Source organism: Marmota marmota, unplaced genomic scaffold (assembly GCF_001458135.2).
Source record: "Marmota marmota marmota unplaced genomic scaffold, marMar, whole genome shotgun sequence".
In the NCBI taxonomy this organism is placed as follows: domain Eukaryota; kingdom Metazoa; phylum Chordata; class Mammalia; order Rodentia; family Sciuridae; genus Marmota; species Marmota marmota.
Genome location: NW_026000249.1, coordinates 6780327 through 6808185, shown reverse-complemented (window position 1 = coordinate 6808185; position 27859 = coordinate 6780327). Strand labels below are relative to the sequence as shown.

At 39.4% G+C, this 27859-nt stretch overlaps 1 protein-coding gene across 9 annotated transcripts in view; it reads right to left on the bottom strand.

Annotated features, from left to right (window-relative positions):
• Reps2 (RALBP1 associated Eps domain containing 2) overlaps positions 1 to 27859 on the bottom strand; it is a 205746-nt gene that overhangs the window by 15250 nt on the left and 162637 nt on the right. For 8 of the 9 annotated variants that reach the window (XM_048796440.1, XM_048796442.1, XM_048796441.1 and 5 more), the window contains exons 15-16: positions 6917 to 7000; positions 5639 to 5784 (exon numbers count right to left, since the gene is read on the bottom strand). In XM_048796440.1, coding sequence (XP_048652397.1) covers positions 5639 to 5784; positions 6917 to 7000 — 230 coding nt within the window. The remainder of the gene's footprint in view (positions 1 to 5638; positions 5785 to 6916; positions 7001 to 27859) is intronic. The other variant, XM_048796439.1, reaches the window with a different exon arrangement.

Here is a 27859-nt window from a genome sequence, read left to right as displayed (position 1 = left end):
TCCTCCATGGTGTAAATGGAAGTCAAGTAGGAAAGCACGATTAAATAGAAGATTTTAATAAGATTCAGAGTTTCATTATATAATACCCCAAATGTCTAGGATACAATAAAAAATCTTTATCAAATGGAGAAACAGAAAATCATAATGTGATGAGAAAACACAACAGATGCCAACACCTAGATAATGCAGATGTGAAATTACCTAATTAAGATTTTAGCTTAGCCATTATAAAAATATTTCAATTGACAAATACAAGCATATCTAAACAAATAAAAAATAGAAAATTTCAGAAAAGAAATAGAAGATATAAAGAAGAAACAGCTAGGCATGGTGGCACACGTCTGTAATCCCAGCAACTGGGGAGGCTGAGACAGAAAGATTACAAGTTCAAAGCCAGCCTCAGCAACTTAGCAAGACTTGCAGCAACTTAACAAGATCTTTTCTCAAAATTTAAAAATGGGCAGAGATTTAACTCAGTAGTAAAGTGCCCCTGGGTTCAATCTTGGTACCAATCAGAAAAGAAAAACACAATGAATGTTTCCTCTGACACTATGCCAGTGAAGGAAGAGTATTGCCACCTTGTTTTTTCCAGGTGAGGATGGAAGTCCAGTTTCCCTATTTTACTTCCATTTACACCATTGGGAATGGAGGGGTACGTTATCAATGAAAAATATAACATCTGAAATTAAAACCTCAATTAATGGGCTCAACTGCTGAATAGAGAGGACAAAAATCAGTGAATTTGAAGACACAAATTACCCAAACTGAACAGAGAGACTAGGCTGGAAAGAAAACTGAACACAGATTCAAGGACCTATAAAAGATCCACATCTTTTTAAAAACTTATTATTTTGAAATGATTATAGGTTGACAGAAAGCTACAAAAATAGTACAAAGGTCTTGTTTCCCCCTTTTATTGCATTTTACCTAACTATCATACAGTATCAGAACAGGATAGTTCTGTCGGTTCCTCACATTTTATTATATATATGTCGATTCTTATAACCACCACTGCAATTAAGATACTGAAATCACTCTTTCCTCCTTTTTCCCACCATTTTTAACCCCTGGCAACCATGAATCAGTTTTCTGTTTCTATAATTTTGTCATTTTGAGAATGTTATATAAATGGAATCACATAGTATGTCACCTTTTGAGTTTGACCTATTTTACTCAGCATAATGCCCTTGACATACATTTAGGTGGATATATATACCAATCAATACTGTTAAGCAGTATTCTATGGCATGGATTTAGCCATTCATCTGTTGAGGAAAATTTTGGCTGTGTCTAGTTACTGGTTATTAGAAATAAAGCTGCTATAACCATCTGTGCATGGTTTATTCTAAATACACAAATTTTCCTTTCTCTGGTATAAGTGTCCAGGACTGTGATTATTGGGTTGCAAGTTAAATGTATGTTTAGTTTGTAATAGCACTGCTAAGCTATTTTTCAGAATAGCCATACCATGTTACTTTCCCACCAGCAATGTATAAAGATTCAGTTTCTCTACATCCTTGCCAGCATTTGGTAATATTCCTTTTTAAACTTAGATGTTCTAATAGGTGTATGGTGCTATCACATTGTGGTCTTAATTTGGACTTTGTTATTCTATGTGCATATATGATTACACAACTAGCATGATTCTACATCATGTACAACCAGAAGAGTTGACACATCATACATAAATACATCTATTTATGTATGATGTGTCAAAATGCATTCTACTGTCATGTATATCTAATTAGAACCAATTTAAAAAACTGAACCAAATTTAGTTTTAAGTATTCACTTGCTTTAGAACCATTAATTGAAAAGCCTATTCTTTCTCCATGGACTTTTTTTGGCACCTCTATCAAAAATAATTTGGTTTTACATGTCCTATTTCTGGCTGCACTCTTTTGTGTGTCAAAGAAGACATTTGGCATTTGTTTTTTAGGGATTGGCTAGCTTCACTTAGCATAATCTGCTCTAATGCCATCCATTTCCCTGCAAATTCTATGATTTTGTCATTTTTTAATGCAGAGTAATACTCCATTGTGTATAAATGCCACATTTTTTTATCCATTCATTCTATTATCCTTCCTGCCCCCATACCCCCCTCCCCTCTCTTCACTCCCCTCTGTCTAATCCTAGTGGTTCAGTTCTGATGTTAATTTCTCAAAATGCTGATGACCACTTTGCAGCTGATTTACTTTTTTTGGCATTCTCAATCAGTGTTCTATTATAGCAGTGAGCCCTGAAGAAAATTATTTGTGAGTCTTTTCTCAATTTTTCCAAAGACAATACATAGCAACTACCACTCTAGATGCATGAGAGAGAGGTTAACTTACTACACACAATGAATGTCTAAGGGCATCAAGGCTTAATTCTCTCCAAAACTCTGGTTGAGAAAGGACTATAAACTGACCATCATATATCTGCTCTTTCCTCAGGGCTTAAAAAATCATGAATATTGAGCTGGGTGCGGTGGCACATGCCTATAATCCCAGTGCCTCAGGAGGCTGAGACAGGAGGATCACAAGTTCAAAGCCGGTCTCAAGAATTTAGTGAGGTTCTAAGCAACTCAGATAGACCCATTCTCAAAATAAAAAGGGCTGGGGATGTGGCTCAGCGGTTAAGCGCCCCTAGGTTCAATCCCAGTACAAAAAAACAATTATGAGGGACTGGGATTGTGGCTCAGTGGTAGAGCACTTGCCTCGCACGTGTGAGGCCCTGGGTTCGATCCTCAGCACCACATATAAATAAACAAATAAAAGGTATTGTATCCATCTATAACTAAAAATATTTTTTAATTGTGAATATTAAGTCACTTCTTATCACTCTAAAATAAACTAGTCTAGGAACTAAAATAAGACATTATATAAAATTCCCTGACCTCAGAGCCTAAGCTTCCTAAATCCCTGCTGTTTATACTATGAAATGTGCTAGTGCCTCCTAGCCTCTCTCAACTAGATATCATATAATCACCTCACCTAGCAAGAGGCTATCATGCTGAGGGACACTAATTAAACAGGCAGATAAAATGAAATATCTCCTTTAAATAAATGGTGCTAGGACTACTGGATATCCACAGGCAAAAAGAATAAAGTTGGATCCCATCCTCATACCACACCCAAAATGAATTCAAAACAGAATACAAGCATCAGTGTAAAACTTAAAACTTTTAGAAGCAAACATAGGAGCCAATGTTCATGAACTTGGAGTTGGCAATGGTTTCTTAGATATGAAACCAAAAATATAAGAGACAGAAGAGAAAATAAACTGGATTACATCAAAATTAAAAACTTCTGTTCTATAAGCAGAGCCATCAAGAAAGTGAAAAGACAAGTCACAGAATGTGAGAAAATATCTGCAAATAATATTTCTGACAAGGGGGTTGTATCCAAAATATATAAAGAACTCATAACTCAAAATAGAAAAAGATTAGCTGGGCGCAGTGGTGCAAGCCTGTAATCCCAGAGGCTGAGTCAAATAGACCATAAGTTCAAGGCCAGCTTCAGCAATTTAGTGAGGCCCTAGGCAATTTTGCAAAACTCTGCCTCAAAATAAAAAATAAAAAGGGCTGGGGATATGTCTCAGTGGTTAAATGCCCCTGGGTTCAATCCCCTGTACCAAAAAAAAGTGGGGAGAGAAAGATTAAAAACTTAATTAAAAGTGGGCAAAGGCCAGGCACAGTGGTGCATGCCTGTAATCCCAGTGACTCAGGAGGTAGAGGCAGGAGGATCACAAACTTGAGGTCAGCCTGGACAACTTAGTGAGAATCTACCTCAAAATAAAAATAAAAAAAGGGCTGGAAATGTATCTCAGTGACAGAGCACCCCTGGGTCTAATCCCCAATACCACACACACACACACACACACACACACACACACACACAAAAGACAAAAGACAAAAGCTGTGAATAGATATTTATTCAAATAATATATACAAATGTCCAATAAGCACATGAAAGGATTCTCAACCTCATTAGTCATTAAAGAAACACAAATCAAATCCACAATGAGACACCACTTCACACTATGATGGCTATAATAATAATAATAAAACAGAAAAATGCTGATGAAGAAGTAGACAAACTGGAATCCTCACACATTCATGAGAATGTAAAATGTTACAATTAGTGTGAAAAACATTTTGATAATGATAAATGTAGAATGATCACATAGCCCAGGAATTCCATGCTTAGGTATGCACTCAAGAAAAGTGAAAACATAGGTCTCACACAGAAACCAAGTACACAAATAGTATAGCAGCATTATTTCTAACAGCCAATAAGTAGAAATATAAAAGTCCATCAGTTGATAAAAGGCTGAATAAAATGTGGTATCTCCATACAATGGATTATTATTTGGCAATAAGAAATGAAGTTCTGATTCATGCTACAACATGAATGAACCCTGAAAACAATATAAAAAGAAGTCAGACACAAAGAATCACGCGTTGCATGATTCCATTTATATGAAATGGGCAAATAAGCAAAATAGATACAAAGTAGATTAGTTGTTGCCAGGCACTGGGCACAGAAGGGAAACGGGGAACAGAGATTCTTTGGGGGATGATAAGGATGTTCTAAAATTAGGTGGTAGTGATAGCTGCAGGGCTTTGTGCATATACTAAAAGCTAATGGATTGTAGATTTAAAAGATGAACTGTATGTCAATTTCATTTCAATAAAACTGAAATTGAAAAAAAAAGAAAACCAGAAAAAAATATCTCTTTTATGGATTGATACTACCAGGGAATTTTCCCTTTGCAGGGTGGGGAGATCATCTGAAGAAGAGGAATGCAGAAATTCAGAACTGTGTTTCAGCTACAAAGGCCAGTTGCTGATACCACCCACAAAACTTGCTGTTTTTCTTTCCACGACAGTATAAGTAGAAGAAAATCCACATAAGCCCCAGAGACCTAAAAGGTCTTTACAGAAGTGTCATGATAGATATTGAGCCCATACATTCATGCCCGGTCAGGCTCATATAAAGTTAAGTGAGAGCAGCAGGTTTCTGCCCTTGACACCTCACAGAATGTTACAATAAAAAAATGAGGCAAGTGAAGGCTCTTCCCAAAGCCAAATGATTTGTCCATAATTTTGTTGTCTCAAGTCTCTGGCCATGTCCACAAATGTCCCCATGCTCTCTCCAATATCAGTTTCAGCTGGTGAGATAAATATTATAGATGTTCTAACTGTGCCCATTCAGAGCTGAGATGACTGATGACAAGAACTCTTTATGGGGATTTTTAAAAACCACGTACCACTTCTATTGAAAGATGTGTGGTCATGGAGCTAGCCATATGCCTGGAAAGAATGAGATAAGACAGGAAAAGTGGGAAAACTGCCTATAGTACTGTCTTCTTCCTAGGAAAATCTACGTCAGCACAATAAAGAACAGTAGGAAGGCAAGAAGAGACAAAGGGCAGGAAACCCAACCAAACCACCACAGCCTAGGACTCAGTTGCCCCTTAAATTCTATAGGGTCAGGTTAAAATTCTATAGTTTAAAAGCCTTCTATGTGACTGGGAGACCTCAATCCTATCATAGAGGTGAATAAGACAATCATAAGACTATTCCACGGATGTGAGTTTACACTCACACACACATAAAAGAGAGTCTCATCTTGTTCTCATCAGTTCTACTTACTTTTGGACCGTTGGATGGGGTTTCACAGTTGCTACAGAAGTTGGCCCACCTGCAGCAGTAGAAGGCTCTTGGTTTTCCGTAGATTGATTTTCAGGTCTGAATTTCCTACGAATGGGCTTTGATGGAGCCTGAGAATATGATATATCCTGTGGATTAAAAACAAAACGAAAAACTACAAAGTGAAAAACAAATCCCCTCACCACCACCATCATGCTAGCTTTGTCCCCAAGATCAGAAGATTGCTCTATTCAAACTTCATACCCAAGGATAAGTGGCTGACTCCTAGCTAGGCAAGAACGAGAAAGATACAGGCATCAGATTCTATCAGGTAGCCAGCCTTCCTGCCTGCCTTCCTTTGTCTCTTTTTCTTTTAAATGCTTACAGTCTATTGCCTCTTTTTGTCATCTGGAAGAACACAGGAATCAGATTCTACTGGCCTTCCCTTGTAAGCGATCTATTACTTTTTGTGAATTAAACTCACGTAGACCCTGTGCATCTAACGTAGTTTTGTTTTGTTTTTTTTCCAACTGAAGACAAAATTGGCTCTGTCTTACTTTGGCACCTTTTGTAACAAAAATTTTGAAGTTTGTAAAGGTCTTAGTCATGTGCTTATAATTTTCTTCCTCCTGATGTCCACAAAAAGTCAAACAAAGAAGCTACACTGTGTTCTGGAAGGAGACAGCTGGTCTGCTTCCTTGGAGGACCCTGCATCATCTGTGCTCCCAAGCCCAAGGCCCATTCTCTTTACTGGGAGAAGGGCCTGGAAGAAAATGGGGAATAACAAGAAGAGGATAAGAAGAAAAGTAGGGAACAAGCATGATAAGTAGATGGTACTAACTGAGCAAATGAAAGGGAACTCAATGGCGTGGCTGGGCGGAAGTAAAGATAGTGGAATGCAAGACGAAATCATTGTACAAAGGCCAAGAAGGGGAGAGTATTCCACCCCCAAAAAATGTTCATTTAGGCTTAGCAGGTGTGTGGGGTTTCACTAAATGCATATATTCCTCCCCACATCATTTGATTTGCCAAAAGCAAGGCCACCATCTTTAGCTGGGAAGTTGAGGAGGGGAGTATGAACTCTCAATAATATCAAGGGTCAAGTTCAGAAAGTTTCAAGATCCTTATCTTCACAAAGAACACACATTTTCCAAAAAGTGGATTGTTCCCATTCCTTTCAGAACATGGAAACTTTAAAGCAGTAGATCTGATAACAGAGGCAAGGACCCCAGGAGAGGTCCTCAGAATGCCACCACAATGGCATCCTCATGCTGCCCTTACCTTCTTTGCTGGACTACCTTCTGCAGCCTGGGAAGGGGCTCTGTTCATCTGCGGGAGTACCTCAGTCTCGGATACTTGTTCAGACTGTAGCAAGAGATCACAGTGATGATATAAATGCAAAGATACAACCACCTAAATGTATACTACATTTGATCTTAACCAAAATACATAACACCTAAATATATAACAGAGTATTCAGGAAAATGGTCACTCAGGGAAAACTAATTTTGACCAAGTTGCAGCCAAGCATGGTTGAGTCTGGTCAGCCTCGGGGGAAACTCCTCACAGACCTTGCTATTCCCTTCTACCTCTCCTCCTCATATTATTCAACCTTAGGAAAAAGAATCATGGGAGTTTCTACTACAACTGACATACATATTGCTTAAAAACTAACACTTTACAAAATCAAATTCTAAAAATAATGGGGTCTATGGGGGGAAAGACCTTAAGATCTTAACTGGAGTGCTAAGAAAAACAATCATTATCATTTAAAACACACTGCAATTTTTTAAAAAAATGTTAAATACCTAATAAAGAAACACTCTAGTAAATTTGGCTCTTTACATTTAAAAAAGAAGGAGGCTTGTGGTAGAAGGACTCATCAGATTGTTGAGGCTGCTAAGTGGTATAGAATCAATGACTAAAATGTACAAAGATTGGCAAAGAATGCCAGAACACAGGGTAACTGGGTGTCACGTGTGGCCCCCTATTTCCCAGAGACTTGCTTCCTTCAGCTATGTTAGAGTACTTTGCTTTCAGCCAATGGTGCAAAATGTTAACATGCTGAGGAAAAAAAACCCACTTGCAAAATAAATGACTTCCACATTTCACTGACAGTCCTCCATTTACCCACAAATTAATTCATACTATAGCAACACATTGTAGCACAACCAACTGCCTTGATGTGCTCTAATCCAGCCTTCTCTAACCACTCAGAGAGCAAGGCTTCTTCCTCTGACTCTACTGAAAGGGTTGGTTCCCAGGGAACTAACATTCTCTCATTTAGTAGATTCTTTTCTAATCTTCTCATTCCCCTTCCACCCAACATGGCACCCTTGACTGCTTTTTTTTTTTTCAAACTCCTGTCCTTGGCATCTGAGAAGCTGCAATCTCCTGCTTGTAATCATTTTGTTGTCTTTTCTTATCCTTCAAATATAGGGTTTCTCAACTTTCTGTCTTCAGTTCCCCTGTCCCATTTTTCTCTCCCTATTCATTCTTCCTTACAGTAATCCCATCTGCTTCTATCTTTTATCCCAAACACTCCATCTCTTCTAAACCCATTATGCAGGCATTCAACATACCTGATTTCTAATTCCAAGTACTTTTTTACAGCCTTCTCCCTTCCTTCAATGATAACTGTTTTATTATTTTTGCTGTAACTATTATCAGATACTATGACACACTGAATATGAGCTATATGTCACACATTGCTCAAAGTGCTTTGCATGATTATTTACTGCATTCCCTCACCATAGCCCTAGGAAGTATCATTATTCTCAAACTTTTGGTGAAGAAATTGAAGATCATGAAGTTAAGGAACTCACCTAAGATCACACAAATAGCAAGATCTAAATCCAGGCCTTGAGTTCCAAAGTTAGGCTTATAACCACAATGCTATGTAGCCTCAGGCACCCTTAAGCCAAAGAGTTATTCATTCAAGGCAATGTTTATTTTTGCTACTGCAGGTGGGCCCTGTGCTGTTATCCAGGATGAACAACGTACAGACCCTGCTTATAAGCAGTCTGGAGAGGGATAGCTGGGTTAAATGGTAGTTCCATTCTCAGTTTTCCAAGAAATCTCCATACTGCTTTCCACATTGGCTGCATCAATTTGCAGCCCCACCAGCAGTGTATGAGTGTATGTCTAGGGGAGAGACAAAGAAATGGCCAAGCAATCATGCTTTAGGAAACTATGGTGGGAAGCAGTGTGGGGACTACAGAAGCACACAGCCATGTACAGCAGCAAAGATTAAGGCAGCAGCTGGGCACAGTGCCGCACGCCTGTCATGCTATCAGTTTGGGAGGCTGAGGCAGGAGGATGGTGATTTCAAAGCAGTCTCAGCAAAAGCGAGGTCCTAAGCAACTCTCAGTGAGACCCTATCTCTAATAAAATACAAAATAGGGCTGGGGATGGGGCTCAGTGGTTGAGTAACCCTGAGTTCAATTCCCAATATCACCCCCCACCCCAAATAAAAAAGACTCAGGCAGCAAAGAGTCAGCTGAGGCCTTAGTGACACGCAGGACACAGCCAGTTACAGGAGCAATGTTTGGAGATGGTAAAAATGGAGGCTCCAAAAATTCACAAAGGGCTTATATGCTCTGAGACTCATGATGTCAGCCTGGGTCACCACAAGAATACTGAGGCAGATTCCCAAGACAGGAAGCACAGGACAAGCAGCAGTAAGGGGAGCCCACTTTGAGTCATAGAGAGTTTGAAGTGCCTGGGAAACACCCAACCAAAGCTTCCCCAGGATCTTTCATTGTCAGGAGTACAGAGAATGCAGCACTCTCTTCACTTTCCTTGTGGGTTGTGACAAATGGAGTCATACTCCAAGATCTGTGACTCAAACATCAACTTAATTAATAGCTGAGTGAGGGCCCAATAACTGCTTGAGTACAGAGATTCCAGTGAACTGTGGTAAAGAATGCAACTTGAACCTGAGGCCCCTTCCTTCCTTCCACCCACAAATCTCTTACTTTGAAGGTATCTGTTCTGGCTCCAAGTCTATGCATGCAGCCCCCTGCAGGGACCACAGGTGTGTAGTGACATATCTCACCAGGCAGGCAGAGAGAGGAGGAGTGACAGACCCCGGCACTCTGCCTTTCTATTGGTCACTTCTCCTCAGGCAGACAGAGAAATGTGTGTTCTACAACTCCCTTCCCCGCATAGGTAAGTGAAGTCTCCTTCTTGTGAAAATAATGAAGGAGGCGATAAAGTGACCTTGTTCTCAACAGAAATGAAAATTCTGAACACAGAAAAGGTGTAGAGTGTCTTTGTTGATGCTACCTTTTCCCTTAAACATCTCTAAAAACACAAGCAACAATCAGATAGGAGCTGGGAAGAATGAGGAAGCAATGGTAAGATGTGTCTGAGTTTTTTTAAGCTTTATTTTATTTATTTATTTTTATGTGCTGGTGAGGCTCAAACCCAGTGCCTCACACATGCTAGGCAAGCACTCCACCTCTGAGCCACAGCCCCAATCTGATTTTTTTTTCATTTACAAAAGTACCTTTCTGAAATTATATGCAAGGACCTGGGATACAGATACAGATATTGATATAGAGATATACAGATACACACACTCTCACACATCAATTCTAGTACTTTCCAACTGCAAATGACAAGCTATTTTCATTCCAATTTTGCCAAAAAAAAAAAAAAAAAGGCCTGGATAGGTCACATGGTAGAACAAGGTACTGCCGCTTAGGATGCAGAGAATTGTCTGGCCTGTGGTTTTGCCTGTTTCCATGGATGATGGAACAACATGGCCTGCTCAGTTGGCTTCCCAGAAATGAATACAGGCCCAGAGAAGCTAAGCACTTCTGTTCATTCATTTTTATTCAATTACAGTCAGGTTCCTTGGTAAATACTTCAGAATTAAACAGGAAGAAGCCAGCAGTCAAAGGTGCTATAGTGCTCCCACTCAGATCACCTTTACCTGGCTGACACATCCATCCCCCAGCTGTTCTGAGGTTTGGCTACTAATGACTCACAGCTGCTCTTTTCTCTAGAGAAAAATTGTCAACTGATGGAAGCCTACCTCCCAACCCTTCCCCCAGCAGGCCACGGACAATAACTGATGTGTATGTAGAAGGATATAAAAGGGCAGTCCTCTATCTCAAAGAAGGATAATTCTGTGATGTAATTTATATACCAGATTACTCCCTATATGGATCAGGCCAACGTCAGCCTTTATCTGAGACTCCATTATTCCTTGGTTTTTTCCCCTTGACTTTTTTGCCTTTAATGAACCTGGCCAGAGACACTACACAACATGGTCCCAGAAAGGGGGATTTAAAGCACTCTAATATGCTATCCCTTGGTATTTCTCTCTCTGCTTCTGTGTGTATTTTTCTCTCATATACTGGTTATTCTGGGCGAAGTCAGCTGATATACTGTAAGGAAATCCACTCAGTCCTAACAAGGGGTCTACTTAGCAAGGAAGTGAGGCCTCCTGCCAAGTCATCTTAGCATTGGATCCTCCAGCCCCAGGTGAGCCTTCACATGACTGCATTCCTGGATGACATCTTTTTTTTTTTTTTTTTTTTTTTNCCCAGGGCCTTGAGCCACATCCCCAGTAGCTTCTTAAGACCCTGGACCAGAACCAACCAACCAAGCCACTCCCAAATTCCTGATACAGAGAGATAATACATGTTAGTCATTTTATTTTCATTTTTAAAATTGGGTTAGGAATATGTGTAGAGTTAGGAATCTAGTCAGGTAGAGTGAAGTTAAAGTGTGGGGAGCAAAACAGGGGGCACGCTGGAACTGGAGAAAGGCAGTGGGGTAGACCATACATGGCTTTACAGACCTGGATTATCTGAAGACCATTCATTCAGCACCTTCCCCACTTCTATACTTTTCTCTACACTGCAGCAGACAGAAGCCTGACAATGTCTAACGCTTTTTGTAAGCATCTAATTCCTTGAATTAAATGTCTTCTACTATGGAATACCACCCAGTAATTTCTGTCTCCCTAACCAGACCTTACATCCACATTGCATATTTGGAGCACACCCTGAGGGCCAGAGGGGCCACCTATAGACTCAAAGTAGACAAGCGGTCTGATTTGCTTTGTATTTTAAACCAGGTTGGTGGGAATGGGAACAGGTAGATGTGAGAGTTACTTAGACTGGAAACTGGATACATCATTGGTGCTTGATAGAATATGGCATAAGTGAAAGAAAAAGAACAAGGACATATGGAACTCAGGTTTTGACCCTGATAAGTGGTTGAGAGAAAAAAATGGTTTAAAGCAAGAAGAAAGAATTATGGCCATACAGAAACTGAATAAAATTAAGCAGATTCATCATAAAGCAGTGCTGGAACAATCCACTTATATCTCCTTAAGGCAGTCTAGAAATGATCTTGAACAGGGATTGGTGAATGTTTTCTGTAAAGGGACAGCAGTAAACTTTTGAGGTTTTGAGGGCCAAGCAGTTTCTGTGGCAGCTCTGCAACTCGACTGTTGTGCTAAAGCAGCCAAAGACAATCCAATGAATGGGCATAGCTGTGTTCCAAGAAATTCTATTTACAAACAAAGGTGGGTGGTACAGATTTGGCCATAATTTGCCAGCCCCTACCTACAGGGAGGAATAATCTACAGCTAACTTTAGGAAGCACTGGCTAGTCTATCTTCCTCTTGGTGATTCAATGAGCACATAGCACATTTCGTGCTCTGAAATTCTGTAAGGTAATGGAAGCCACTTGCCTTTGCTTGTTAAGGCATACGTTCTCAGACTTCTTTGACTTCAATTCTTTATTCTCATGTAACTCATTTAACATTCAGCAGAAATAATGTTCTGTGGGACATACTTTAGGAAACGCTAACTACAGGCTGGGTTTTAGATGAACAAAGGAAGAACATTCCTGCCAGATACTAAGGTCCACACCCAGTCCTAGGAGAGGAGCAATCTCCACAGTTCTTGGCAGATCCAACTCCAGGGGCCCCTGCTGCACACCCTTCCCCTTTTTATTTGGCCAAGAGTATGGAGGCAGGGTGTGGATGGGGTTGCTTTCAGGCAAGAAAGGGCTCCCCTCCTGCTTTTCTTCTCCCTTTCTTTGTTGCAGTAACAGTTTGTGTTGCTGCTGCCAACTACTACTCTATATGAATTTGTTTCATGGGCTCCTTAAAACCTGCTGGACAGGCATGGTGGTGCATGCCTGTAATCCCAACTCTGGAAGCTGAGGCATGAGGATTATAATTCAAGGCCAGCCTGGGCAATTTAGCAAGACCCTCAGCAAGTTATTGAGACCCTGTTGAAAAATGAAAAGTAAAAAAAGGCTGGAAATACAGCTCAAAGATAAAGTGCCCTTGGGTATAAAAAAAAAAAAAACAGTACCCAAAACTAAACCAAATCAATCAAAAAACACTCTTGGAAAAAATACACAATAGAAATCATTCATGCTAATAGTCAAGGCAGATGAACCTAACAATAAATTAAAAGTTTTTAAATAGTTTAAAACAATGTATCTCAGATTATAGTTCTACTGAGGCAGCCTCTTTTTACCAAAAGGACCTACCCCCTACTCCATTTCAAGTTCTCACCACACTTCCCATCTGGGCCACTACAAAAACTTCAGCAAATGTTTTTCCAGCCTTCAGTTTCTTGCCCAGGCTGACTCACCCTACACATCACTGAGAAACTAATCTTGTAAAACATCATCTCATGGAAGCTCTTTATCTCAAAGCCTTTAGCGTGTCCCCAAGGCCTATGGCATATAACACAACCCCTCAGCCAGTTAAAGTTCTTCCACCACCTGGCTCCAATTTATGACTACATTATACCTGGGTTAATTCATCCATATGGAGCCTACTACATATACCCAACTATTCCCTAAATCTTCAAACTTATAAAAGGTTTCTTCCCAAATCAATTGTTTTATACCTTCTACCCCACTGGTTCCCAAATATAGCTAGCTGGTGTATAGCTAATTCAGTAGAATTATCTGGGGGATTTTTATAGATTGCAGATTTTTAGACAGCACCCCAGAGTTCCCTCATTAGAATCTCCTAGGAATGGAGCATGTGAAACTTGTATTTTAACAAGCTCCCTGGGTGATTTTTACATAGCCAGCCCAGACCAACTGGGGACCATTGATGGTCAAAATTCTTCACTTAAAAAGATCAGTAAAGAAAGTCTCCAGGGACCTTAGTCTGGAAAAGGCCATAAGTGTTCCTGCAATGACTGACTAGGCTTCTTAACTATTTGCTCATCCATTTATCATGGGAGGAATTAGGTATATGCCTCCAAGGTTCCATCTATAAATATTTGCAGCAGGACAAAAATCTTCAGCAACAAGATTTTGTTAAAAAGTCATTTTTTAGCCAGGCATGGTGGCGCACACCTGTAATCCCAGAGGCTTGGGAAGCTGAGACAGGAAGATTATGAGTTCAGAGCAAGCCTCAGCAATGGGAAGGCACTAAGCAACTCAGTGAGATCTTGTCTCTAAATAAAATACAAAATTGGGCTACGGATGGGGCTCAGTGGCTGAGTGCCCCCGAGTTCAATCCCTGGTACAAAAAAAAAGTTGTTTGTCAGGCTGGGGATATAGTTCAGTTGGTAGAGTGCTTGTCTCACATGCATAAGGCCCTGGGTTCAATCCCCAGAACCACAAAAAAAAAAAAAAAAGCTTAATTGCAGTAATTTGCCAAGGTATGGGTAACTGGTAAGACATCTAAATTTTGCAATGCATGCTATTGACAGATTGTAAAAATAAACTCAACTTTTGTTTAATTCCAAAGAATCAGGATGGATGGATCCCCAAACTGGGGTTCACAGAGACAGTGGCTAAATTTTAAGGAGATGAGCAGACAATCCTGCTGCAGCCTCTTAGGGTTTTCCAGCATCTTCTCAGTATACTAAATGTCATTTGTTGCCTAATTTTCACCTGACCCTTATCTCTGCTAGACAAGAGTACACCAGAAAGCCATGTGGTCAAACCTAGGGACCTACCATGCAGAAACATCATCCAGCAGCATACTGGCCACAGCAAGCCCCATCATTCCACAACCAGACTCAAGAGGGTCCAAAAGACCCAAATCACTGAATGACTGTTTACCAAAATCCATGACCCAAGTCACCTGTGAAAGGCAGAAATGGAGCTGAACGGTAACCATCTAGAAAGCAGGATGTGGGTCTTGCTGTGCTATCATTTTTCCCAGAGCCTAAACTGAACACCAACAAACAGCAGGTCCTCTAATCCACATGTGGAATGAGCCAGCAATAAGTCCAACACTGTTTTGTGTTCCACTGAAAAGGAGGTTAAGAATTCATCCCATGGTAACTACAGCCACAGAGCATAGCAGTTATAGGGTGCAGGCTTTAGAGTAAAATCCAAGCTTTGCCCTTGCTCAGTGTATAAGCTGGTCACATAGGTCACATATTTGACCTCTCTGAGGTATAATTTCTTCATCTGAAAAATGGGGATAATCCACCTCATTCAGACACTGTGAGAAATAAACAAAATATCTGTCTAGATTATTAAACACAACTACATAATAACTGTTCAATAATGATAGCAGCTATTGTTAAAAAAAAGTGTGACTGGTTTCCCAGGCACAGTTTCTGCTAGTGCAGGCAGCAGCCAATTCAGCGTAACGGACTTTTCACCCTTGACAAACAGAGGGAAACCTAGACTGAGAAAATGCTGGTTCCAATTTAGATTACAAGCCCCTAAGCAGATGATCCACAATCCAAATCTGTGCCCCTGAATATTACTACTATCAATGTTGGAGGGGAGACTTTTAAAAAATAAAAGCCCTTTCAGGATTTCAAATTTGAAGGCTACCTCAGTACAGACATCTCAGGCAGTTTGCACTGAACGTCTCTGGCACCACCCACCTCCCCTCAGCCCAATGGGAAAACAATCCAATACTGGAAACACCCAGGAAAACACTGAGGAGCTCAGGAAGAACTTTGGTGGGAATGGGTAATCAGCAACTGTAATGGAGAAGTAGTCTCTGGATTCAGTAGTTACATGACAGAATCTCCTACGGATTCCCAAAACCTGCTTGATTACTGGACAACATCCATGAAAAATACTTGCTATTATAACTAGAGGACTCTGCATGCTTTATTTTGGTATAAAATGCAAGTGTTTTGACCATGACCAGGGTTTTGTTTTTCTACTTCCAATTTCTATTAATACAACAAAGATCTGAGCTGAGTCTGAGCCTCACTCTCTATATCACATACTTAAGCCATATTACACTCTCATCTGCAGACTCAACAACATGGTCCTCACAGATAATGTGATCTATGGCAGGATTCTCTTGAAATTTGTATTCCCTATGAATAAGATGAAAAAAAATGCCTCTCTTGCAGGCACCTACCACCACCCATCAATATTCAACAGTATCTCATGACTAGGACTTTAGAAATTCTCCTTGCTGGTCCCCCACCACTGATATATATATAGATCTAGTGATAATAACAGTATACAAAAAATTTAAAAGGCCTCAAAGTCCTAGCCTCATGCAATATTTTACCACACTCATCATTTGAATTCCCTCTGTGGGGAGTGGGATGTAGCTCAGTGGAGAGCACTGAGCTACCATGTGTGAAGCCCTGAATTCAATCCCAGTACTACAAAAACAAACAAACAAACAAACAAACCCTGAATTCTCTCCATGGTTCCATCACTCTGTATTAGGGATGGAGTGTAGAATAACATTCTTTCCAACTACTGATAGTTCACACTTTGACTATAAGAAATGTCTCCTTTTGGGTTGACGCAGTCCTTCCTGCATGAGCTACATCCATCAGGGAAATATGATTTTTAAAAATTCAATTAGAGGGCTAGGGTTGTGGCTGAGTGGTAGAGCACTTGCCTAGCATGTGTGAGGCACTGAGTTCAATCCTCAGCACTGCATATAAATAAAGGAATAAAATAAAGGTCCATCAACATCTACAAAAAATAGATTTTAAAAATTCAATTAGAAATAATTTGCTAGAGAGGGGACTATAAAATTATGGTAAGAGTTATGAACCAGCCATAAAATAAATTCAGCCCTGATGAGAATGTGGAACTGGACTGGGATCACCACTGGTTGATTATATCAGTACAAACACTTTGTAACACTGTTTGGCAGCATCTGCTAAGGCTGAATGTATACCTTCCCTGTGCCATGAAAGTCTAAGGCATATTGCCAAGAACGATGAAAACACACATCCACTCAATAGTTGGATAGGAATGTCCATAGCAGCACAACTCATCATTGTAAAACCTGAAAATTACCCAAATATCCATCAACAGTAGAAAATAGTGATATATTTGCACATACAATGGAATACTATACAGCAATGATCTACATACAAAAATATAGATGAATCACACGAATATCATTTAAGCAAAAGCAGTCAGACACAAGAGCATATACTGCATGATTCCACTCATATAAAGTAGGAAATAGGCAAAACTAATTAATCTACACTGTTAGAAGTCAAAATAGTGCTAACCCTAAATATAGGCAATAGGGAAAATAGCACAAGAGAGGGGACCAGTTCTGGAGTGCTAACTATATTCTGTTTCTTGATTTGGGTGGAGATTACATGTGCGTGTTCAGCTTGTAGAAATTCACTGAGTTGCACATTCATATAGTTCAATAAAAAGTTTAAAAAAAAAAAATCCCACAGAGACAATTTCCTGTAATGTCCTTAAAGTGCCATCTAGTGGTACAAGTTAAATGTAAACAAGAGAGAAATTTTGCCTCAAGGAAAGGAGGAAGGAAGGAAAGAGATGCCATTACCTGCCACACAGAATCCCAACAGGAGGATTGTGAGGCAAAGTAAAACTGTCTATACAGAGCTAGCTGGTACCAGTGAGCTGATGGTGTACATCTATTCCCAACTCTGCTCAGGATCAGCCTGATGGGAGTATTTACAAGACAGGCTACAAACTGAGGTTTACCTTCCATTCTCCAGAGAAAGGGTTTATCAGCACACTATTAGGCAACAACTACAAAATTTTCTGGGCAGAGTAGGGTATTTAGGAGGGAGTTAGAAAGATAAATTCCTTTCCTCTGTCTTCTCTCAGCAGCCATGTTCCCTTCTTTCCTCACCTTCATAGTACACTGTGGTGAGGCCAAGTCTGGTTTCCTTTAATTATGCTTCAGAAACAGAGTTGGGAAGGCCCCACACAGCAAGCCTTTGAAGCTGCCAGTTGAATAAAGGATATTTGCTCAGAGTTTTGCTAATCAAGTCTGAAAGACAGTGCACCTTGGTCAGATAAAGTCTTTAAGGAAAAATGACAAATCACAGACACTGGCATTGTTTAGGAGACTGTGGGTGACAGGGAAAGTCTATCCTTCTTCCCACAGATTCTTCTACCCATTTCTATTATTTTGCCTGATGGAAGAATTCTCTTGAGACTCAAGCTCCCTGTGAGAAAAGGTTGAAGAAAGATGTCCTACGCATACCTCTTGCCAACTGGTTTTTCTCTTTCAAATTTCCATTGTTTATGGAAACAAGTGATGATCTGGATTGGGCCTACAGGCTATAGTTGGCGAACTTCTGAAGAAGGCAGTCGGTTAGTCCACAAAAGGTCATAGGAGTGGGTAATTTAAAAAAAAAGATTCTATTAAAAGTAGTTCAGAGTAAGCAGTCTAGCACTTATTCTGGGCATATGGCTACCAATTTCTGGATATCCTGGGTCTTCTGCATTTTCAAACAGGATCCTGCTTTTGTTTCATTGGGCCTGCAGCGATAATAACTGTTAACAGCTTACTGTTGTTGAGGGTGGACCATGTACCAGGCACTGTTCTAAGGGCTCTACAGGTCTTATCTCATTGAATCCTCATAACAACCTTATGAAAATAAACACTAACACTATCTCCATTTTGCAAATGATGAAATGGAGACACAGAAAGACTAAGTAATTTGCCCAAAGTCACAAAGCCAATAAAAGGTAGTAATAGTGGAATCAAGAGCATCAGCTTCAAATCCTATCAGGCTGCCTTCCTGAGCCCATTAACACCATAGCACCATGATTGCTGCCTATACTTCCCTACTTATATACTCCTCCCCTTACCCTCAAAAGTGACTTGTGTACTCTGTCATTGTGTGGTAGGGGTGAGAGACTGACAAGAGAAATGAGGAATTCATTGTTCAGTTATCTAGAAATCAAGCACAACTAGCCAGGTGCAGTAATGCACGCCTATAATCCCAGAAGCTTGGGAGGCTGAGGCAGAAGGATCACAAGTTCAAAGCCAGCCTCAGCAACTTAGCAAGGCCCTAAGCAACTTACTGAGACCCTGTCTCAAAATATAAAATACAAAGGGCTGGGGACATGGCTCAGTGGTACAGTGCTTGCCTAGCATGCATAAGGCCCTGGGTTCAATATCCAGCACAACCAATTTAAAAAGTAAATAAATTAAAAAAAAAAGAGAGAGAGAAACCAAGCACAACTAACCCTCTTGGGAGAAACTGAGCTGTCTTGTTACTTATGAGAAACATAGTGGCCAGCTACAGCCTACAACGTTTATCAATAAAACACAAGGAAATGGGTTTAAACAAGACACACGGAAAATGTTATATGTAAGTGCCACGAGAGACTACAGAATGGATGGTGTTAAGCAGGACTGCCTTCAGAGGGTAAGGAAGATGAAGGAGTTACAGGATAAGGATCATATCACAATCTTCATGCTCTCATAGTTCTTAGCAAAGTACGGGCTTACAGTAAGAACATTCCCTTAACACCTGATGAACTGTTTAGGCAAACTGAGGGCACTGTCCAGAGAAGATGTCAGCAAAATGAGCTTTATACACGACAAAAATAATGAGCATAATACAATAAAGAGTAAGAAATCTAAGAAAACAAGTCATTAGTAGTGGAGCAAAGCTAACTCATTAAGAGGTTTCATAAGAGAAAATGTATCCCTGATAAAGATAATATGTCAGCCTGGTTGTTGGGAGAATAATTCTGAGACATGAATTCATAGAACAGTATCATACTAAAAGCTAGACCTTGGGCTAGACAGCAGGGTTAAAATCACAGCCTTTCCTTGCTGTGTGTGGCATTGGGCAAGTTCCTAAAGCTCTCTCTGTCTTATTTTACTTATCTGCAAAATGATGAGAGCAACAGAATTTATCACGCATGACTGTTCTGAGGACTAAATGAGTTAGTATTTGTAAAGCACTTAGAAGACCATCGGGCACACAGCACTCTAAAAAAGTGCTTCATAAGTGAAATAAAAATCACAGAACCTCGCTAGCTTGTATACTTTTAAAATAAGCATTTTAGCTGGCGCAGTGCACAACTGTAATCCCAGTGACTCAGGAAGATGAGTCAGGAGGATAGCAAATTGGAGGTTAGACTGAGACATTTAGCAAGACCCTGAAATAAAAAATAAAAAGGGCTGGGGATGTAGCTCAGTGGTAAAGTGCACCTGAGTTCAATCCCCAGTACCATACACACACAAAAAAAGTATTTTAGATGGATGTAGAAAAGATTTCACATTTTGAAAATGACTGGTAAGCACAGAGAGTAGAAATTCTCATTAACTTTTGCTTAGCAGGTCTATAGCTAATTTTTGTGACAGGTAGTGGCTGATTTCTATCCCTTACCCTCCTTCTCTATATCATTCAATTTCTAGAACTTCCCCAGAAACCTTTTCCAGCTGGCCTCTTCTACAAGAGCAGGCTGGGTAACTTACTAGCTATGAGAATCCAAACAGTTCATTTTCACTCTCTGAACTCAACTTCCTCTTCCTTATGAATATTACACAGTGAAATTTCACTTTTACATATATTTATAATGCACTATTTTTTAAAAACTATAAATAAATAGAAGAGCAACCAGTAGAAAAGAGGAAAGGGAACAGGGGGAGATAAAGGAGAAGTACTAGGGACTGAATTGCAGCAAATTATATTCCATGCTTGTATAATTATGTCAAACAAACAATAATATTGTGTAACTATAACACACTAATAAAAAATGACATGCAATGACAGATGTGAAAGCATGAACACACAAGCATCGAAATTTAAGCTTTTGATATTCAGAAGCCAGAAAAGGTTCATCAGGGGACAAAACACAAAGCAGTAGGCCAGCCTGGGAGTTCTGAAGCATACAGAGGTGGCTGAGAGTTCACATGCAGCAAAATAACAGGGATCTCCATATGAGGCAGGAGACTAGTACTGAGCTCATTCCCTGAAACCAAAGGCTAAGGTGGTGCTTCACTATCTGTAAATCTGAAAAGCCAGAATGAAGCCTGTGATGGTGTTCAGAGGGGTCTACTTAGGAAAAGGACAGAACGTATATAAAGGCCGTCCCTGACTTACAAGGGTTCAACTTATGGTACTTCAACCATATAAGGGTATGAAGACATAGCCATACAACCATTCTTTTTTTCACTTTGAGTATTCAATAAACTACATGAGACATTCAACACTTTATTATAAAAGAAGCTCTGTGTTAGACGATTTTGCCCAACTACAGGCTGATGTAAGTACTCTGAACATGTATAAGGTAGGTGAGGCTAAGCTGTGATGTTCAGCAGGTTAAGTATATTAAAGTAATTTTCAATTTACGATGTTTTCAGTCTCCAGTGGGTCTACTGGGACATAACCTCATCCTACATCAAGGAGCATCTGTCTAATATCACAGCCTGGTCCTGGGCTAAGCTAGCATCTGATGCCATCCTTGAGAACTCTGACATCCACACCAGATTGAAGTAATGTACCTCAAGTACAAAAAAATGGCTCTAGACTAAAGGACATGGGGTATAGGGGTAAAGGGCTCTGGAGTATAGCTGGTAGAGATAGCTGCTGAACTGCCAGATAGGAAAAAGCTCAGAGAAATGAGAATGAAATTTAAACCCAACTCAATGATCACAAGCCTGCAACTTTCAAAGGCATGGAAGACAATATCTAAGACAAAAAAAATTCACTCCCAATAAACATGAAAATAGAGCAAGTTGAAATAACATTAAATATATTAAGTATGTTTAGAATTCTCAATGTTAAATATAGGAAATGAAACATGAAACAAAAATAGGGAAACATAAAAAAGGACTGACATAAAAATAATTGATTATAAAACCTAGAATCAAAGAATAGCGATAGAGATTTTAAAACAAGATAGAAAAATTTTGGCTATACACAGTTATACAGAGAATCACTTAGAAGACGAAGATTTGGTCCAGGGCTAGCACAGAATGATCAGAACATTAAAAAATGAGAGAATCATTATTAAAAGTAAAAGATGTGTTGACACACAGAAATATATAGCCAATTGCAGTTCAAGAAGAAAATAGAAGAAATTAGTAGAGAAATCAAACCCACAGAGACATGACTTAAGAGTGCTCTAAAATTAAACATGATTTTCCAGATGGGAAATGTATACCAAGTGTCACCTGGAATAAATAAACTTAAATCTATGCCTAGACACATCACAGTGACATAAACAGAACATAAGAAAAAGTATTAAAAGCCCCTGTAGAGAAAAGGCAGAGTCACTCCAAAGGAACCAAAAATAGATTGACAGTATACTCTGCAGCAGCAGCAACAGCAGCAATAAATGTCAGAAGAGGAGGAGGTTAATACATTCAAAATTCTGAGGGAAATTAACTTTCAGTCTGGAAGTCTATACAAAGCAAAATTACCTTCCTGTTGTTTTTTTTTATATTGGGAATTAAACCCAGAGGTGCTTTACCACTGAACTACATCTCCAGCCCATTTTATGTTTTATTATGTTTTATTGAGTTGCTGAGACTGGCCTCAAACTGTGATCCTCCTGCCTCAGCCTCCTGAGTTGCTGGGATTACAAGTGGGCAACACTGTCAGTCTACAAAATTACCAATGAAAAAGGAGGGCAATAGAGTCACTATCCAGAGAACATGGATGAAAAATAAGTACGAGATGACCTATTTCTGTGAGCTATTTATTTGAATCTCACAATTGCTAGAGTCATCATAACTATGTTATTATACACTGTTATACATGTCTTATCCCAATTTCTGAGAACATGGTTTCTAAAAGTAGCTTCCAAAGATCATTTCTGATAAAGCTTCAAATAACTTTTTTATTCTTATCATATCAGAAGGCATTTTTTCCTAATCCTTAATTATAAGAGGATATTCTTACAAGAAAAACTGTATCATTTCCCTGCCAAAACAGCTAAACTTCTGCCAATTACTTAACAGTATACCTCCAAGTATATGACAGTAGAAAGTAGCTCTCTTTCTGTTATATCATCTCTAGGGTTTCAGTTGTACTTAGCAGGAGTGAGCAGTAAAAACTGGTCTAAGCAGTTTTTCCCTTAATTGTGTTTTATGATTTTTTTCATTTATATTTAAAATAAGATCTTGGGGGGGATCATTTACTGGGAATTGAAGCCAGAGTCCTTTATTAGTGAGATACATCTCATCCTTTCTATTTTTATTTTGAACAGGGTCTTGCTGATTTGGTGAGGCTGGCTTTGAACTTGCCATCTCCTGCCTCAGCCTCCTAAGTGGCTGGGATTACAAATGTACACTACCACATCTTGCAAGTATTTTAGAAGTTCAGAGCCTAACAACTGCCATTTGAGTTTAAGTAAGATATGATCATTCCTTCCAAATATAACAAAGTTAGCATGTAATAAAAAGTTGTGTCTAAGAAGTTTGGCTTTGAAAAAGAGCACATGCCCAGCATATTCCTACTGGGTTCAGCATGACCTTCAGCTCTGATTCTAGCCAGACAGAAAAGTTAGATGGGAAATTAGCTGAGTGAACCATGGTGGCTCTAGTTTCCTTTCAAGGCCATTTGTGTTCCTGGCTCATCTTTCATGACAGTACACACATGACCAGTGGCACACAGTGACGAGTCCTTCCAGCAGGACCTTGCTATTATTACACTTTCTCACCATATTCACATCAGTCATCACAAGAAGCCTGTGGTTTACAGGCCATTTCTCGTAATCTGGGTTCTTGTCCCCACAGGGTTTAGGTACATCCCCTAAGCTGAACTCCTGCTTCCCTCTCCTCTTCCACTAGAACTTATGGAATGACATCAACAAAATCCCCTCTAGATCTTTTCTCTGAACATTCTTTCTTCTTGCTCTAATTGAGTACTTCTCAATTCTGGCTGCACTTTAGAATCACATGAAAAAATTTTAAACACCCAATGACTGGGACTTACCACCTCATTCCAAAATTTCTGGGCCTCAGCAGATTTAAAGCTCCCCCAGATGATGCTACTATGTAGCCAAGGGTGAAAACAGCCAGGCTAACTAAACTTCTACTGTCTCTTCAGCAGCTGCTTTCCATAGAGAACTTTCTTATTGGGGGACTATTTCTTTCCCACAGTCTGGCACCACTGGGACTGGAGATGAGGAGGTGGCCTGCTCTTCACTGCCACCTTCAGAACACTCAATCTTCCCTCAAATCTGGCTTTCCAAATCTCTGGTAGCTCCTCAAACATACCAGGACCTCATGCATATCTGTTTCTATGCATTTGGTTTTCTTCCCCTACAGGAAGTCTCTGTATCCCTCAGCCATCTAAAAATAAAGAGGCTCTTGTTTCTTTAAAAGTCATTTCAGTGATCACCCCACCCATCCCATGAGCCTTCCTGATCTAAGTGTAACAGTATTAATAAGATGTTTCTTCCACCGTGCCTGTTATCTTAGTACTCATAACATTGCTAGTGGGGAGCACTTGCTATGTTAAGATAAGAAACTAGTGGCATAAATAGGAAAATTCTAAGCACATTAGTCTAGAGGAAGCCCTAATTCATCAGATGTGGTGCCAATGTAAAACTTAAAAGTTAATACTTTGTATCCCCCAAATCTTTTCTTTATTAAACATAATTACACTGAATCCGTGGTTCTATCACAATTGCCATAAGAAATTTGGCATGAGATCAATGCTATTAAAGGGATTTAGCTATGGAAGTACTAAATAGTCCCTTAGCAGAGAACTGACCTACAGGACAAGCACAAACTCTGTAGATGGCATTTTACTTTATGCAGAAACAGCAAGCTAATAAGTTCAACTAACACTCACTTTAATGCGGCTCCATATGAAACAGTCTGCTCTAATTGCTTTCTGTTTTTTTATGCTATGAATTGGTCTTAAAAAAAAAAAAAAACACTTCTGAACTGAGCCAAAAGACCATGCTCTGGTTTCCAGTCTTTCCAAAGGAAAATGTGGAACAAAAAACGCTTGATTCTTTATTCACTTGGTCCTTCTTGCTCTTACCTAATAGTATGAAAAATAAAAGATCTGTTTCTTTGAATTTATTCCTTTCCCTAACTCTGGGGCCCCATTTGTATAACTTAATCCAGATGTTCATATCACAGTGGTGCTTGGTATAAGTAGAATCCACCTAAACTGCATTTTATGCTGAAAACCTATACCTCATCTCTCTCACTTGATAAAAGTAGATATGTTTCTGTTACATGTAGATATATATATGCAAATGTACAAACTCAAATGAGTATGTAACATACTCGGAACCTGGAAGTATATCACAACTGATTCGTCACATAGCTTTTAAAATAGTGTTCCTCTGCAGGAAACAGAACATTTTTTTCATTATTACAAACTAGTCTCACCCATTTATCAAGTTATATAATAGGAAATATCTAAATCCTACAAATAATACAGAAACTTTAACCTCTTCCACAGCTACTAATAAATGTAATGATTTTAGTTTTACCATGCTTCCTGGTTTCTCCCCAGGTCTCCAGGTTATGGTACTACAGTCTAAGCTCCCATGAAAATGTCTCTGTAGATTCCAAGTTAGGTTGATGGTCTGAATATAGCAGATATTCAAAATATTTTACAAAGCAAAGGAAGAATTCAGAGTGTTTAAGTTCTTTATAATAAAATTTGCTGTGAGACAGCAAAATTACCTCATGAGAGAGTAAGCAAGAAGGAATTGAAAAACAATCAAAGAAAGGGAACAAACTGAAAACCTGGACAATTTGAAATCTCAAGCTAATGTGCAGTGAACTTTAATTTTTAAATCTTCTAGAGAAGACTATTGGTATAACATAAACTTAACTTTAATCACATAATACAGAAGTGAGGTGACAGATGAGAACAATGTGGAAATGCTCTTAGCAACACCTTAAGCCTGGTGTTCTAATAATGTTTCCTAGCCCCTAAGCCCTCAGGATAGTGGTAGGTATTTTATAAATATAATGATGAATGGCCACACAAGCTACAAAATTGCTTTAACAAAATTGAACAGGTTTTTTGTTGGTTTTGTTGTTGTTTGTTTTTGCCATAGGACTTCAAAACCTTTGTGGGTTCACATACACTAGGAATCTCCCAAAGGGAGTATAGAGGGAGCAGCCTGCAAATTTTTCTTACCACAGAACTCTACTAATATCTTCCAGAGACTGTTTCATCACAAGAAATTTGGGAAAGACTATGGTATTCCATACAGGTGGTGACTGAGATTCTCCTAGGGTCAATATTAGGAATTTGACATGGCAAGAAGACAAAATACAACCATGTGCTTATTACCCAGGACTGTTATACTGAATATGTATCCCACTTACAGTGGATGAAAGGGGGCAATGGCAGAAAGGAAATGGCCTAGAGATTTTTCTGCCTCCATTGCTTACACACCTGTTCTCCACAGTTAGGCACCTGAGCTGGAGACTTGGGTTGAGTGCTGAGCTCAGTGTTTACACTGTGCTGGGCAATCTGGTAGACAAAGAAGCAACTTATCCATTAACAGGAACTGGAGAATTCCCAGTCTCCCTGTCAGATCCTCAATCACCATGCCCAAAAAGCAGACAGGAAGCCCACTTCAAGCAGCTCACATGAGGACTTGTAATAAAGTAGCACAGTTCAGGCCACTGTTGTCATTTGTGTAACAGGGAGGTTCATTACAAAAGTGTTTTCAGACAGGTCTTCCACACATTCATTCAGGGGGTCCTCAAGTCTAGGTTTGAAACTACAGCAGGTAAATGAGTACTCCCAGAAAGTCAGTTAATTTTGTTATGATCCAGTCCAAGTTTGCTGTTGGTACAAAGCAACAGCCTCAACTCATCTAGGTCCTCCATGGAGGATTGGTGAAAGCCTCAGTTATGAGTATAATGGATCTGCTGTGTTGCTGTAGATGTAGACACTTAGACTCCAGTGACAGAGAGAGGAAGGGCCTAAAGACTTCAGTTTGGAACTGGCTCTACTATTTACTAGTTACCCCACCTTGGTGATCTGCTTAACTCCTATGTGCTCCCATTTCCTCATTTGTTTAAAAAAAAAAGGATGATATTAGTACCTACTTCATAAGATTTTATAAAGATTAAATTATGCTTTGAAAGTAGTTAGTACAATGCCTGGTCTATTGCAGATGCTCAATTAACATAGCTAATAATTTTGAATGAGGATAAATTATGGCCAAGGAAAGCCTTAGGGTGGAACTATGATTTGGCATTAGAGAAAGACCAAACTTGATAACTACTTGTTAACTTATCAGTACCTCTTAAAGCCAGTACTCCATTCTGAAAAAAAGAGTTCTTGCTTGTTATATACAAGTCAAGAAGAACTGGGCTTTTTATTACCCTTCAAACTGAAGTAGGAAGTCAATATCATGGTATTTGCATCTTGTGGTTCAGTGGATGCTCAAGACCATCTAACTGCCTGAAGGAACAGTAAACAAATGTTAAAAGTGGTTTCAGTGACTCAAGTCCTGAGAAGCACTACATGAAAAGGTATGCTCTGAGCCACCCCCCAGAGCACGAAGTAGAAACTGTCTGCAGAGAAATTTCCTAACATTTTCTGCCAAAAATTGGAAAGGGTCATTAAAGATAGAAAGTCTCTTCAGCAGCAATTAGCAAAAGGAAAGATCTATAGCACTATCTACCACACTCCATAGATTTGCTTCTTGCTTCTCACTTTCAATTCCACAGAAAGTGTTGATGAATAAGCCATAGTGACACATGGAAATAAGGCAGAATTAATTTACAGGTGAAAGAGATTTTGTTGACACATTCTCCCACTCCTACCATTTCAGCTTATTGTTCTGAAGGTAAATACCATACTAAAGAAAGCACTGCATGGGCCAAAATCACAGCACTAGCCTGGTGTTGATGACCATTTATTTTTAGTTTATGTGGAATAAACATAACTCTTAAAATGCTAATGAAAATATAACCACCCAGACTGAACATACTATACAAAACAACCACATCCTCCGCCTCCTTCTATTCCTCTCTATGAAAACCACACACAACTCTCAATAGCCAAGAATGAACAAGTACACGTTTGCTTGGTGGCTTATTGA